We start from the raw sequence: 14645 nt of genomic DNA, 5'->3' as shown, positions 1-14645 counted from the left end.
AAGTTCGAAGAAACTAGCAGTCAATAAAAAATTATTAAGTTGTGTGCAATTTTTATTCTATTCCAAGTTTTCTCAACAAAATTGAATCAAAAGATTAATTGCATAGGTGTTGAAAATAGATGAAATTACAACACATTCTCAAAACTTTAAATAATGAAAATACTACAATTGGGCTTGTGATTCTACGTCATTTAGGAAATTTAGGTGAGATCAAAATGTGATTCTGTGACTCAAGATTGCACAAAAATTAATGTGAAATCATAGAGTAATAGAAAACACATGGCATAATATTTTATGAGCCTAAGCATGATTGATTGAAAAACCAACCCTTTTTTTTGTTTTTGAATATAAGCCATTTCTTTTGTTTAGCTCTTAATAAACATTTTTCTATTGTTTTAGTCTTAGTCGTTGTTTTCTTATTGATTTTATCTTTTTGTTTGGTTGGACTTTTATTGGATTATGAATTCTTGTTTGACGTTTTTTAGTGCTTTTCATTTACCGTATCTCTGTGATCGTAAATTAATTTTTTTGATAATGTTTATATAAAAAATGTTATCCTATATTACATGGAAATTTTTAAAAGTATATACCCTTTTTTTCAATTTATTAACTATGATAAACACTTTTTATCTAATAAAAATGACAATAAATTATGAAACACTAATTATACAGCATAATTTGGTGTGATAAACTCTCGCTAACCTACAAGTGCAACAACTAAAAATACCAAATTGAAATTAAGGAAAAAATAATACAATGAAAAAAAAAGTAGAAATGGTAGTACATGAAGTGGAACAAAAAATGAGACACTAAATTTCATCTGCATTATAAAAAGTATTTTAATTTTTACCAATCCCTGTACTATATAATACTACTAATATACAAAGCTCATTTTTATGAGAGAGTGAAAATTTTCTTACAATGATGTAGAGTATAGTATAATTTTTTTTTATTGATAATGGTAGGAGGAAATGAGTCATTATAGTTCAAACCTCCTTTTGACTACGTTTTCGAGCAGCAATTAATGTTCCCTGGTCAAACTAAATTAGTTATTTTATATAATACCATGATCTAGAATTTAATAATGTAAAGTCCCCATCTTAATTAAATATGTCATTTCATTACCATATTTTAATCTCTAGCCATCGAGTAATCATCAATTTGTTAGTGGCTACAATCTATCTATACTTCATATATCCTTTACACAAAAAAAAACATGTCTATTCAAGAAACACAAAAGATTAAAATACTATATACAAAAATATTGACCGCCTAATAAACTTTCCTAATATATGGAGAGTCTGGAGAATTTTATTTTGAATCATCCCATTATAATCGAATCATTTCTATTTATAACAAAAGTTATGTATTTTATCTAAAAATTAGCTCCGTCTTTCCTCCGTCTCCTTCGCTCTCCTTGGAATTGTTACATACGTTGGACCAGCTAGGCCCGACACGGGCCAGGAAATATGGGCCCTAGCCTAGACTAGGCTGGGCCTTTTGCTATAAATTTGGATCCGGCTCAGCCCAAGTCCATCGGCGAAGTGGTCCGCGCCAGGATGGACTGAGCCAAGCTGGGTTGCATTAAAATTTATATCATAACTAGCAAGACTATGGACAAAGAGAATATTATTATTTTACCATTAAAATTTACAAAAAAAATAGTACTACACTCTTCTCCGCATAATTTTCTCTTACTTTACCATTTCTCCACTTTAACTATTTATTATAATTTTTACAAAACGAATGCGCAAAAGTGACCGAGACTCCTAATGGCGGACGAAGGGAATACCAATTTACAGCCGCCATGGCATCACCACCACCGACCAAGCACACCCAAATCTAAAAAATGATGCTTTGTGATAAAATTTGGCACATTCAAGTGTATTAACTGTGGTTTAAGATTTGCATTACCAAAAGTTCATTACCAAATCACTTTTATTGGCTATCCAAAAATCTAAAGACCTCTTTTCTTCAATTTGATTGGATGTGAATTTAAAGAATATTATTATTGTCGAGGCATTTTAAAGATGGAATGAAATCGATCCCACGCTTTCTCTTAGATGCTATGCTGTATGAGGTATCTTATTGGACAATCACATCAATCATTTTTTGGTCAAAATTAAAATCAATTAGAAACAAAAATACTGGATGAGCATTTGGATTTAGATAAGTAATGAATGATTCGTAGATAAGAGGTCGAAACGAATAATAAAATTATTTTTTTCGAATTGTGTTACTACCAATAATCGACTTTAGAATTTGATAAAGTGGAAGAATATTAATGAATTTAATATTATACTAGTATTTTGAAACTTTCGATTAAAGCACAACATGTAGTTATTCTTTTTTTCTTTATGTACACATATTTTTGTTGTTTTTCAATTAAAAAAAAAGTTCAAATGAAAGGAGCATGTGTTGGTTGTTGAAATTCTAGTCCAAAACTTATATCAAGCCCAATATCTTCATTTCAAGTTAGCTAGGTCCAAATTATGTGTTTAGGGCTTTAAATAATAGCCCATTTAGCTCCTCTCTTCCATGTGAGAAAGAGCACAAAGTGTGGGCTTGAGGCATAATTATGAATGAGTTTGATGGATAATTTTCTACATGTAAAATTGTGATTTAAATTTAAAAAATTACTACTAATTTTTGCTCAATTTCATAATTTTTAACTAAAATATTAATTATAACTTTTTAAGTTTTTGTTATGATGGTCACAATCGAAACTGATATAACAAAATCAAATATGATAAGATAACCAAAAAACATTGTTTTAGATATAGACAACCACGAAAGTTTATAATATTCCAGACCATTTTTAAAGTTATCAACGAATACAATAAAAAGCCACACAGAAAGTCACAGTAATTTAGTTGTGTCAAGTAGGATAATAAATCCATGTATGTCAGTTGGATATGACAATTGACCGTCCTTGAAAATTACATACGAAATATAAAATTTGTGATACTTTATATCATTTTTAAAGTTCGTCCAAAACACCAAAATTTGATTAATTTGTGATTCTATGAAAATGGAGATTCTTTTCATTTTTGTCAGGTTTACTTATATTTTGGATAAATTTTTTTTATCTCATATAAGATGAATCACAACTAATATTACTTCAATGACATTTTCATTCCATATCACTCATATTTTATTAATTGTACATTAAAATTCATATCATTCTAAAAAATTCTATTTTTATTGAACGCTAAGATTATTTTTTTTATAAGATGTCTCAATTATAATTCATTGAACAGTAGGAGCATTTTTATAGATCCCACCTTCGTCACACCCACTCCAACAGTTGTCGATTCCAAAGCAGCCGACTTTTATTTAATGAGTGGTGGGTCCCATCCCAACAAGATCTCATTATCCAAAACCAACGGCGTAAATTCAATGGACCAAACTACCCCTGTCCCCACCAACTACATTTCACCTTTCCACGCAGGAGTGAGGTGAGGCTGAAAAAACGTGGGGGTATTTTGTACTTTTGCTGAGGGTGGAACTAAGACGATGACGTGGCCGACCATCTTAGAGCATCTCCAATGCTGACGAACGTCAAATAGCCGTCAAATAGCCTTCACACTGCCACATCATCAGCACTACAATTCTCCTGCCACATCAGCTTGCCACATCAACTGGACATCAAATAGCCATCAAATAGCCTTCACACTACCTATCCACATCACTAATAACAATTATATAATTTAATTTACACTTGTATCAACATACGGAATTTAAATTACGAGACAAATACGGAAAATTCGAATAATAATATTAAAATTTTTTTACTACATTAATATAAAAAAAAGTACAATAATTAAAAATATTACATTTAAAAAATTACATAAATTTGCATAAAAACTACCGCCTTGCAGTCCTCAGCGCCCACAACTCTTCAACTAAATCATTTTGCAGTCGAATATGAGCCTCCGTCTGACGCATGTCGGCATGTGCTTGGAGGAGGGCTTCGAGGATCATCGTGGGATTTTTTCCCTTGTAGCCGGTCGTGTAAAACCCCTTCCAGGCAGCGGGACAGTTCTTCCATTCCCAATGCATACAATCTATGCTGCCTAGCATTCCCGGGAACCCGTGCTGATCCCCGTGCATCCGCAGCAAATTCCGGCAATCTTCGGGGGTAGGCTTTCGGAGATACTGATCACCGAATACTTCGATCACGCCCTGGCAGAAATACTTCATACATTCGATGGCAGTCGTCTCACCGATGTGGAGGTATTCGTCCCACATGTCTGCCGCGGTGCCGTAGGCCAACTGCCTGATTGCCGCAGTGCACTTTTGAATAGGGGTGTGGCCGGGTCTGCCAACCGCATCGTGCCTGAAGCGGAAATACAGATATCGCTGCTCCAATTCGTTAACAATACGCATAAATAAGTCCCGCCTCATCCTAAAACGACGCCTGAAATGGTTGGCGTCAAAACGCGGCTCCTCTGCGAAGTAATCTGTGAACAGGCGCTGATGTGCAGCGTCATGATCACGATGCACCACTTGTCGACGGTGGACAACTGGTCGTGGGCGAGGTGCCGCCGGCTGCATATAACTCTGCATCCATCGATCAACCTCACGGCTCGTATAGGCATCAAGCTCTTCGTTCATCATACGCTCGTACTCATCCGCATCCCCACCACTACCACCGGCATTACTCATTTCTTAAATTGATCTTGTACAGAAAGTAAGGTAGAGAGAGAGTACTCGTTAAAACAAGTGGTGCGAATGAAAATGAGGTTCAACGCGCGTATATATAGTGTTTTGCGAAAAAAAAAAAAAAAATATTTAAATCCGACGCCGGTTTGGCGCCGATCCGGGAGCCACAATGGCGCCCGTGAGGATCGGCGTGGGAACCGGCGTCAGCGCGGGAATCGGCATGGCGACGCCGATTTTGACGCCGATTTCGCCCACGCCGGTTCCAATGGTTCGGCGTCAAACCGGCGTGGGCGAAAAATCGGCGCTCCGGTGGTGACGCCGACCATTGGAGATGCTCTTATCCACATGATTTTGTCTTTGTGGTGTATGTTTGACTCATCAATTACACGCGTCACCACATCATTCGGCCACGTAGTATATTGCCCAACCAGGTGTTGAGAGGCCGGCTTTCTTGAGATGACAGCTTTCACCGAATTACTATATAAAAATATAAATAAATTCCTCCTTCCAATCTTCCATCTTTCCTATAACATTATACTAATTTTAATGCAAAATTGATAAAATATTAAAAAAATTTAAAATGAGAAAGAGAAAATATGAATAAATTAGAAAAGATGAAGAAAGAGAGAGTAATGAAATGAGAATCACTTTCTACTTTTATTATTAGATTAATTTTAGTGTATGGATAAAAATTGATAGATAGATTATGTTTTGGGACCGAATGGATTATAAATTTTTCATTATGGTACTATACTAATCGAGTTTTTATCCATATTTATGCAGTTGTAATTGCCTAAAAGCACTATGTGATAATATGTTCAAAATCATTGGTGGAGGATGGATTCCATAGTTATTGAATGAGATTAATTTTTGGGAACGAAAAAAACAAAACTACTCCTCCTTATTTAAGTTAGAATTTTATATAAGCTTTATTCTTATCTTTTTCTTTTTTCCTTTTTTAAAATAATTTTATTACATTTTGTATTTTCTTGGTGTGTCATCGTCAATTAGAAAACTACTATGTGTGTTTATTCACAATGTTTGTAATCATTTTGTTTTGTATTCGAGAAGAATGCAAATTATTTGGTGTTAGCCATTGTTTTTATTTACGAAATTAACTCTAGATTTGTCCAATTTATGCAACTATAAATTATCATGTTGGACCAATTACAGGTCATGCACACACTTGGCTAGATCATATTAGATATGCATTCCAAAAATAATGAATCTGTTGTTCCAATTAAATCGAATATATATATATATATATATATATATATATATATATATATATATATATATATATATATATATATATGACAAAAGAAAAAAGAACAGTAGATTGTAGAACCTGCTAATCTTAATAAATTTAATGTAGTCAACAAAAGAAAATAATAGTTTAATTTTTATAAGATATCAATTGACATATGTCTTTATAACTTGACCAGGTTTCAATCATACATTGGTGTAACAATTAAATTCGATAAATTTACATCTACTATGTATAGTTTGAAGTTTGATAATATTGGTTTAGTGTTGAAAAGATAAATCACTATTTTAAAATACATGTATCATTTTAATGATTAATTTGGCACTAATTATTTATAGGTATTTTTCAGTTAATTCTATCAATATTGTATAGTCATGATTGCTGAATAAACATTTCTTCACAAGTCAAACATGTTTTATATATAGCCTATAAATCTGTAGACAATAATTATTATAATTAGTCAACTACACAATCTGATAATTTAATTCGTTGACGTTATAACTAAACTTAAGGGTTTTTTCAAATACTATTAAGTTTTGAATAAAGATAAATTAACAACAAAAATTATATATATTTCCAACAATCAATTATCAGAGATGTAACCTTTTTATATGCGACAGTTTATAACTTCAATTCATAAGAGCATTAGCTGCGGATGTCCCGGCGGACATCCCAAAACAAAAACACCTCCTGCCACATTATACGGACATCCCACTGCGGATGCCACGTCATACGGATATACCACTGCACAGTGGCGGACATCCTGATGAACTTCCCACAATAAAAAAAAATTAATGCAATAATCGGGACATCCGCGCGGACGTCCGTGGGAGTCAACGCAATGGCGGACGTCCGCACGGACGTCGCGACGGATATCCGTGGAACGCCACGGAACTCCGGTGTCCGCAGCGGATGTCCGTATCCGTGCCTCCCTAGCACAATGGAGGACGTCCCGCGCGGACTTCCGGCACGACGATCGGAATTCCGCCGGGACTGGCGTCATTGCTGATGCTCTAAGACTGATCATTTTTATTTATGAGAACTATAACTTTTATTTTTGGAACTCTACTTTCACCATGTTATCAGAAAGGTGGCCACAAAAATTCAATCAAATCTCTACTATGGTCTATCATTTACTTTTAAATTCTTTTTTCAATTATCTAATTTCATACATTTATTCAAATTGTAGTAATATTTTAAATTTACAATCAATAATTAAAATTTCAAAAATTATATAATAAAAATAGAAACATTACATATAGAATATACGTTATACAAATATATGAGCTCATAAAACACAAAAAATTAACCCCTTTGGTTGCTCGATTTCATGCTCCAATTTGAGTGCTCTAACTCAATAGTCATGTCTAAAAATTAACATAATATTTTAAAAATGATTATATAACTCTTTCTTGGAGAAAGAAAAAATGCTCACATTTTTCTTCTTTATGTATTTTTGTTAATGAGTGTTAAAAAAGTGAGTTTGACCTAATTAAAGATAGTATAAGAAATAATACTACAACATATACTCAAATACCCTTACCCTTTACAAATATTACAATTGAATCATTTTCTAGATAAGTGACAGCTTTGCTTTGATATTTCCTAAAACTATTAAAATCCATAATTTGAAGCTAGCTGGATTTGACTCCTTTAATTGCCAAAACGTGTCTAAAGCTTATTGGAGGTTACACAATTTGACAAATATTTAGAGGAAGATTACATCAATGCAAAACTTTAGCATATATTAAGCCAGCAATGAACCTCACTATTTGTTTTTTATTTTATTTTATGTGAATAAAGATTACATCATTACGAATAACTTCAATTACGTGTTTGAGTAATTACTCAAATCTAAGGTGTTGTAATTAACCTAGTAATTGATTGTGACATACTCCCTCCGTCCCGCACTACTTGCACTTATTTCCTTTCTGGGCGTCCCAAGTTATTTGCACTCTTTCCATTTTTAGTAACAATTTATACCTACAGCCGTAATTGTTGACTTTGTCTATCACTCATTCCTTAATCTTCGTGCTCAAAAGGAAATGTGCGAGTAGTGCGGGACGGAGGGAGTAGTATATAGTAATTATTAATATTCAATGGTCATACATGATTAAGAGATGTCCCATCAAGCTTGTCTTCAACCACTTTGGCAATTTTTTTACTACTTAAGTATTAGTAATATGAAAACAAATTAATATAAGTGAAGCCACCCTAAAAAGTCTGTCTACATTTTTTTTTCATATTTCCTTCTTAAATTTTAATACTATTACATTCAAAATACATTGTTCCAAAAAATTTTCTTGGTCGACTTCTGACTCCAACCACTTGCAGGATTGAATTTTGTTTCTTGAAAATAATTTATAAAGATAATAGTGAATGTGCTAACAATAGTCATATATTATAAAATATTCTATCCAATAACTAAGTGACATAATTATTAATGCATGGTGTTTAGTGGCAATCCACAAGATTCCAAAGTTCACTTTTACTATTATCTGATTGGAAAGTTCAAAGTTTTTGCCGACTTCTTTTATTAATTTTTTTCTTATTTGTTATTTTATAGTAGTTCATGACACAGCCTATGTACCTTTAATAAGGAATTATCCATTCACCAACCAAATAAATATATACTACATGGAATTTGTAAAGTGATAGTCTATGGAACTTAATTTACACCTCAGTAATATTTATTTAATATAAACAATTTTTGCATAGAAAATTATGGAGTACTATTTCTTTGCTTTGCATTTTAATAGTATGGATATATTGCAATATATTTTATATGTATTATTCCAAAGATCAATAATTTCATAATAAAATATACACTTATCTAATTTGTGCCACGTAAGATGATCCGTACATACATTGAATTTAAAACGTAAGAAAAACAGGAAGGATCAAGAAATCATTTACTATTATAAATTAATTATACAATAATTGAGTTGATTTGTGTTTGTGTATGACGGCTTTTTCGAATGAAGGCATACTTTTCATTTTTGTAAAAAATTAAATTAAATTAAATTCAGTCAACAAAACTACTTTAGAGTAAAGAAGGAGTATTGTAATAAATTGATCAAGTTTTACTACATGTGCTTCTGTGAGCATGCGTGTGTTTATTTTATATTTGTTTCAACGTAACTAATTAAATTTAGGTAATCTACTTACAAAAGCTAAAATAAATTAGAAATATGGTGAAAAGATGCTAATTTTTTATTCTATGATGTCCATCTATTTAGAAAAAAAATAATCCATCCATTTTGTTAATTTCTCATAACAAAAATGCTACCATCATTTTATTCAAACTCAATAAGCAGTACAGTCTCAAAGACATCAGCCACCAAATTAGCATACACATAAAATAAATAAAGAAAAACAACTCAATGTATTAATGGACGAATTTATACTAAACAAGTTATATGTTTTTTTGGGATGGAAAAAGAAATTCACCCATTCAACTATTTCTATGTATTAGACACACATATACTCATTTCATATAAATACTAATAAACCAAAACATAAGTCGATGTCATTGTAAGTCGTGACAATTATAGCGGCCACAAACATAAATCAAAATGATTTCATCTTGACTTATATAAATTACATTATTATCTAAAGTTTTTCACATTGTAGTAAGTTGAGTAATCACTCGAGCATTTCACATGGTATTAAATTGATTGAATTGATGTTGTAACTACATGTCTTTCAAGAAATTAGAGGAAGTCTTTTTTTTTTATAATGGTAAGAAAACTTAGGATAGATATTCAAGTTCTATCCAATCATTTTAATATTTTACACAAAAATATCTGTCTTAGAATAATTGAAAAAAGCACATAATTTTTTTATTTTGGCTCAACTGTCCAGCCAAAATATAACGTGACAACTGAAAAATGAAGTTTCGGATTAAATAAGTTGATATTATATTACTATTATAATTATTTTGAGTCCACACTAATGTGGATGAGCTCAGTAATTACAAGTTGAGAGGAAGTCAAATGTGAATTTCCCTTCCAGATGTCTGCGTACAGTGAATGAATCTCCAGTTCCAAAAAGTCCCATCTAAAAACGTGCTTCATTCCCTTTTTAAAACTAACAATTTTCACTACCTTCCAAAATCCCCTCCGGTATATAATCCCTACAATTCTCCACCTCCAATTTCCCACAAACCCAAAAAAAACAAACTCCACCGCAAAAAAAAAAAGAAGAAAACACTCACCAAATTCAATCTGAAACTAAAACCCCATCGAAATTCGCCTCAGATTTGCATGAATCTCCACCAAAACATCATCATGTACGGCGGCATCGACGGGATGAGCTGCGGCGCGGCGGCGTGGAGCAGGCAGGAGGACAAGGTCTTCGAGCAGGCGCTGGTGGAGTTCCCGGAGGGATTCGGCGATCGGTGGCGCGCGATCGCCGAGCATCTGCCGGGGAAGTCGCCGGAGGAGGTGGAGGCGCATTACGAGGCGCTGCTGTATGATATTGCGGAGATTGACTCGGGGAGGGTTGAGCTGCCGAGCTACTCGGATGAGTCGATTGGGTGGGAGAGCGACCGCTCGAGGTCGGGGACGCCTGGTCAGATCTCGTTCGGCGCGCCGGGGAATCGGAGCCGGCAGTTGGATGTGGAGAGGAAGAAAGGCACGCCGTGGACTGAAGATGAACACAGGTTTTTTTTCTTTTCATTTCTTGGTGGAATTTGAGGCGTGTGTTTGTGGATGAGAGGAATTCGGTTTGATTTTTACTGATTTTGATGTGATTTTTGTAGAATTTTGTTTGTGCCGTGTTATGCAGTTTTGGAGTTTGGGAGATTGAATGTTGGATGGTTTTGGTATTAAATGCTGGATTTATTCCATTTTTGTTTGTGGTGTGTTTTTCTTCAATTTTGAAGTTGGGAGATTAAATGTTTGCATAATTTTAGAGTTAAATGTTGAATTTTATCAATTTTTGTTTGTGTTGTGTTTTTCATTGGAAATTGGGATAAATGTTGCAAGATTTTAGTATAAAATGTTGTGGTTAGAGGTTTTATTCAGTTAACTAATTGATTGTTGTTTATAAGGCATTAATGTTTTAAATTTCTGATTCTATATAGCATTTGCAAATTGGTAATGTTTAGTCTTCAAATTTTCTTGTGGATTTGTTAATTGCATTATAATCTAGGGAGATGTTGGAAATGAACCTCTGGTTTTGTTTGTTACAAGCTTAATTTTTGGGTGAGGGTGATTGAGATTGTTGATGGAAAAATCAAATAGATCGAGTAAAGTTTTAATAAGTGGCTGAGTTTCTTTAAAGAAAAAGTTGATGGTTATAGTTTTCACAGGTGTAATGAAAATTTTGGGAGGTTCGAGGTACGTGCTCGTGTGTGTGTGTGTGTGCGCGTGCTATTTAGAAATCAATGGAGTATATGCTAGTGTGATAAAACTACGGTAGGAGAATGATGAACTAGACACTGTTTGGGTAAAATTTCAATTTATTGTCGTGCGTTTCGTGATGAATTTGCTATCACTGATTGAGTTCGGGTGTTTGGCATCAACGTTTTCTTGAATGGGAGTGGAAATTGAGTGTATTGATGTGTTTGGAATCAACATTTTGTTGATTATATACTTCAAACTTTTGGTGCATATATTGTCAGCAGCCTCTCAAAATACATCTTCATTTTTGTGCAGGTTGTTTTTAATTGGACTTGATCGGTATGGAAAAGGCGACTGGAGAAGCATATCAAGAAACGTAGTGGTCACGAGAACTCCAACCCAAGTAGCTAGCCATGCCCAAAAGTATTTTCTCCGTCACACCTCAGGCAAGAAGGAAAGGAAAAGGTCTAGCATTCACGATATAACTACCGCCATGGACAGTTTAACTGTTCCTCCTCCCGCGCCCACGAGTCTGCCTAGTCAAGGAGGGTACCAAGCCTTTAACTTCTCCATGCCGAGGTGAAGAACTAGAAAGGTATATAATATATTTGTGTAATATATATGATAGCTTCATTTAGGACTAACAGATAAAATTTGTAAAGTTAGTTTTGTTTGATTGTATGTTAAAAAAAGAGATAGTCAATACAAATTGTGACTGGAGAGTTTAGTAGGTTTTAGAACTCACAAGTCTCATATATTTAGTTGTAAAGAGATTATTACAGAGTTGAAAAAATTGGTGATGCTTATTTTTCTTTTTTCTTTTCTTTTTGGTTTTATTCATGTGTTATTATCATTTCTTTGTAGTGCTCATTAACATGTTTAAAATGAGAATAGTGTTACTAGTTTGAAATGAATGAAAGTTGTGGATTGCAATACTTTGTGGATAGACTTATTATATTGACCTTTTATGGAGTATTAAATAGTTCACTTTATTTTTAGTAATTTCTTTGTTTCTAAGACCAAGTTTATCGGCGTGAGAGGTCGACCTCCACGTCACAATTTTAATTAAAAAAAAATTAATTGACACAAGAGTCTCTCTCTCTTGGACCTAGGTTCGTTTCTCTCTTCCGACCGAGAGGTCTCTCCACCTCTTTCACCACTCAGCCAATGAGATTGTGCCAAATGGCACAATTTCATTGGCTGGTAAATTGGCACAATTTCATTGGCTGGTATTATTATTTTTAATAATTCATATATCTTTAATATATTATATTAAAAATTTATAAAAATTATACCAAAATTCAGAATTTTTCCTCCTCTATAAATAGAGACCACATATGCTATAGTTTTGCACACAAAAAAATATCATCTTTTCTCCTCTTATAATCCTTATTGTTTAATAGAATTTTATATTTTTTAGTTTCTCTTGTTGCTAGCCATGGAGGATGATCAGAATAATATATTCTCCGATTCTCCAAATTTCTACCATTCCCAAAACATCAACCCTTCCCAAAATGTTAACCCTTCTCAAGATTATTTCCCTAGCTTTGATGATTTTCCTAATGATTGTAATTTATGTTTTTTATTTGTTTGTTTTTAGAATTTTTAGTTTGTCATTTATTACTTTTTTCGATAAATTTACAATAATAAGTATTTCATGTAATAATAGTATTAAAAAATAATATAAAAATAAATATATAATAGTGTGGTTGGGTGGTCATTGATAAACCATGAAAATATGTGTGGTTGGGTTGGATGAATATTAATGATGTGGAAGATTATGTGGAGGAGATAGAAATGAATTAAATATTAAAAAAATAGATGGTTGGGTTGGATTGAGGGGTTGCTGATAAACATTTTTAGTAATGAGATTTGCCACATTTTTAACTAACATACTCTTTCACTTTAATCGATGATGCATTCAAACTCGTATTATCCTAAATGTCTTTATTTTTATGCGACGGATGGAGTATTAACTAAACTGAAATATTAAATTCAGTTTGATCATAAGAATTGATCGAATTTCGTCAAAATTCAAATTTTCAATTTCGGTTGGTTTTTAAAACCAAAAAATCCATATCATATTTCATATATATATATATATATATATATATATATATAGTATAGTATAGGGGGTAGTGTTAAACTCATTTTCTCTCCTTAGATTTAAGTTCCTTCTTAATCTGGACCGTTAGATCTCATTCATCAATGGTCCAGATGATCTGCATTATTACACTATAATGGTGCATTATTAGTCGGTGTGCATTATTCAACAGAAAATCTGCATTATTACACTATAACGGTGCATTATTAGTCGGTGTGCATTATTCAACTGAAAATCTGCATTATTAAATGACACGTGGCATCAATCTAACCGTCGGATGACAAAATCGTGGGGCTGAGATCAAGAAGGAAATAGGAGAAAATATGGAAAAAGGATTTGAATACAATCCTATAGGGATGTATTCATTTCCTTTTCTCATATTTCCTCCTATTTCCTTCTTAATATCAGCCATTAGATTAAAGAAATGGACGGTCAAGATCAACATTGGGTAATTAATCCCGTGTTGCATTATTGGTCCTATTTTGTGCATTATGAGGGTACAATAGTAATCTAATAATGACTGGAACATTAATAATGAATTGTAAACCGCTACGAATAATGCACCACATGGTAACGAGTAATGGATATAATTGACTATATAATGCACAATTTGTGAACTGCAATGCATACGAACAAGATGTGCTGTGTTATGATGTTTGACACACGTTTCTTGTTTCCCCTAAGGGTTTAATAAGCTTAGGGGCTAGGGTATAATACGTACGCATTAATAACAAATTATAAAACGATACGAATAATTCACCAAATTGTCACGAGTAATGGATGTTATTAACTATATAATGCACAATATGTGAACTGCAATGCATACGAATAAGATGTACCATGTTATGATGTTTGACACACGTTTCTTGTTTCCCCTAAGGGTTTAATAAGCTTAGGGGCTAGGGTATAGTACGTAGACATTACTAACAAATTGTTGTTATTGGAATATACGTATGTGCATTATTTGGTTTAGGTAGTGCATTATGTAGCTGTTAATTGTCATTATCTCAGTATATTATGCATTATTAGAGGTATTGTGTATATGGGTTAATCAACGGATTGAAGATTACATACGTGCATTTAGTAATGTCTACGTACTATACCCTAGCCCCTAAGCTTATTAAACCCTTAGGGGAAACAAGAAACGTGTGTCAAACATCATAACACAGCACATCTTGTTCGTATGCATTGCAGTTCACAAATTGTGCATTATATAGTCAATTATATCCATTACTCGTTACCATGTGGTGCATTATTCGTAGCG

General features: G+C 33.1%; 1 protein-coding gene across 1 annotated transcript; it reads left to right on the top strand.

The window, feature by feature from the left end:
* The first annotated feature begins 10048 nt into the window (after nucleotides 1-10048).
* LOC121759974 (transcription factor SRM1-like) lies at nucleotides 10049-12113 on the top strand. The gene is made up of 2 exons (XM_042155564.1): nucleotides 10049-10595; nucleotides 11593-12113. The coding sequence occupies exons 1-2, from the start codon at nucleotides 10198-10200 to the stop codon at nucleotides 11858-11860; spliced, it is 666 nt and encodes a 221-aa protein (XP_042011498.1). The 5' UTR covers nucleotides 10049-10197; the 3' UTR covers nucleotides 11861-12113.
* The last annotated feature ends 2532 nt before the right edge of the window (nucleotides 12114-14645 follow it).

This window comes from Salvia splendens, chromosome 13 (assembly GCF_004379255.2).
Source record: "Salvia splendens isolate huo1 chromosome 13, SspV2, whole genome shotgun sequence".
In the NCBI taxonomy this organism is placed as follows: Eukaryota; Viridiplantae; Streptophyta; class Magnoliopsida; order Lamiales; family Lamiaceae; genus Salvia; species Salvia splendens.
The sequence above is the reverse complement of the archived record's forward strand: the minus strand, read 5'-3'. Positions and strand labels throughout refer to the sequence as shown.

Excerpts from the sequence above, each read along its gene's own strand:
- LOC121759974 (XM_042155564.1), top strand. The coding sequence starts at position 10,198 with ATGAATCTCCACCAAAACATCATCATGTACGGCGGCATCGACGGGATG. Across the intron at positions 10,596-11,592 it reads TGGACTGAAGATGAACACAG|GTTGTTTTTAATTGGACTTG; the intron begins GTTTTTTTTCTT and ends ATTTTTGTGCAG.